The sequence below is a fragment of the Cynara cardunculus genome, assembly GCF_001531365.2.
Source record: "Cynara cardunculus var. scolymus isolate 2C chromosome LG 5, CcrdV1, whole genome shotgun sequence".
Taxonomy (NCBI): Eukaryota; Viridiplantae; Streptophyta; class Magnoliopsida; order Asterales; family Asteraceae; genus Cynara; species Cynara cardunculus.
This window is the reverse complement of record NC_037532.1, coordinates 24,356,785-24,358,572: the sequence shown is the minus strand read 5'-3', so window position 1 is coordinate 24,358,572 and position 1,788 is coordinate 24,356,785. Positions and strand designations below refer to the sequence as shown.

At 39.8% G+C, this 1,788-nt stretch overlaps 1 protein-coding gene across 1 annotated transcript in view; it reads left to right on the top strand.

Moving 5' to 3' along the window:
• The window catches only part of LOC112512910, a 3,822-nt gene extending 2,797 nt beyond the window's left edge, over positions 1 to 1,025 (top strand). Inside the window, exon 2 of the mRNA XM_025119039.1 lies at positions 908 to 1,025. Coding sequence (XP_024974807.1) covers positions 908 to 1,025 — 118 coding nt within the window. The remainder of the gene's footprint in view (positions 1 to 907) is intronic.
• The last annotated feature ends 763 nt before the right edge of the window (positions 1,026 to 1,788 follow it).

Below are 1,788 nucleotides of genomic sequence, written 5' to 3'. Positions count from 1 at the left end.
GATTGTGAAATTCTTTACCATCCAGGAAAAGCCAATGTTGTAGCTGATGCTCTAAGCCGCAAATAGAAAAGTGGAACTATCAAAGCTGTGGCAATGAGCATAAATCTATCTCTGGACCTTCATAAGGAGATACAGAGATATCAGGCAGAGGCTATTCAAGAAGAGAACATCAAGGCAGAAAGATTGGGAAAGATGCTTGCCAACTTAGAAAAGAATGATCAAGGGTTGTTTTGTTTTCAAAACAGAATCTGGGTGCCATGCCATGGGAATACAAGGAAGATCATTTTGAATGATAGTAACAGGTCTCGTTACTCAATACACCCAGGCACCAATAAAATGCACAAGGATTTGAAAGTGTTCTACTGGTGGCCAGGACTAAAGAGGAGCATAACTGAGTATGTTGAGCAGTGTATGACATGCCTGCAGGTAAAGATTGAACACCAAAACCCTTATGGAAGCTTGCAAACCTTGGAAATACCTGTCTGGAAATGAGACCATATAACAATGGACTTCATAATGAAATTACCCTGAACACCAAAAGGTCTTGATGCAATATGGGTAATAGTTGATCGATTGTCCAAGTCTGCACATTTCCTGCCTATGAAAGAAAGTTATACTCTTTAGAGGCTGGCTCAACTGTATATATTAAGGAAATTGTGACCAAGCATGGAGTTCCATTGTCTATCATTTCAAACAGAGATAGCAGATTCACTTCTAAGTTCTGGGGAAGTTTCCAAAAGGCCTTAGGTTCTCAAATCCATTTTAGCACAACATATCACCCACAGACTGATGGAAAGAGTAAAAGAACCATTCAGACTCTGGAGGATATGCTAAGGGCTTGCATAATTGATTTTGGAGGAAGCTGGGAAGATCACCTATCTTTGATTGAATTTGCATACAATAACAGCTATCATTCCAGCATTAAGGCAGCCCCATATGAAGTTCTGTATGGGCGCAAATGTAGAACTCCTGTATGCTGGAATGAAGTAGGTGAAAGACAGTTAACAGAACCAGAAATTGTGTAAGTCACAGCAGAGAAAATTGAGCAGATTAGAGCCAGAATCAAGACTGCTCAAGACAGGCAAAAAAGTTATGCTGATCAAATACGTAAACCAATTAAATTCTCTGTGGGAGATCTGGTAATGTTGAAAGCATCTCCTTGGAAGGGTGTAATGAGGTTTGGGAAGAAAGGAAAGCTCAGTCCAAGATATGTTGGGCCTTTCAAAATTTGCAAAAGAATTGGAGCAGTAGCCTACCAGCTAGAGCTACAAGAAGAGCTTAGTCTCATCCACAACACTTTCCATGTCTCCAACTTACGTAAGTGTTTGGCAGAGGCCACCCAAGCCATCTCACTTCCAGATATCAAGTTAGATGAGAAGTTAAACTTCCAAGAGGCACTAGAAGCCATAACTGACAGTAAGGTCAAGACTCTAAGAAATAAAGAAATCAAGCTGGTGAAAATTCAGTGGAGGTTTCATAAGGGTTATGAAGCAACATGGGAGTTGGAATCAGAGATGAGAACCCATTATCCTTGGTTGTTTGAAATGTGAATTCCGGGACGAAATTCTTTTGAGGGGGGAATAATATGATAACCAGGCTTTCAGACATATTGGGTTAAGGTACATTAGGTGTTTATGTGTTAATAAGCATGAATTAATTGGAAGTATGTGATTATGCATGCTAAATAAAATGGATTATATGTGCATGTGGTGTGAATGATTTCTGTCCACATTATTGGTAGCAGCATACAAGCACCTTGGTAAGCAGCTTGTATGATGCAGCTAAATG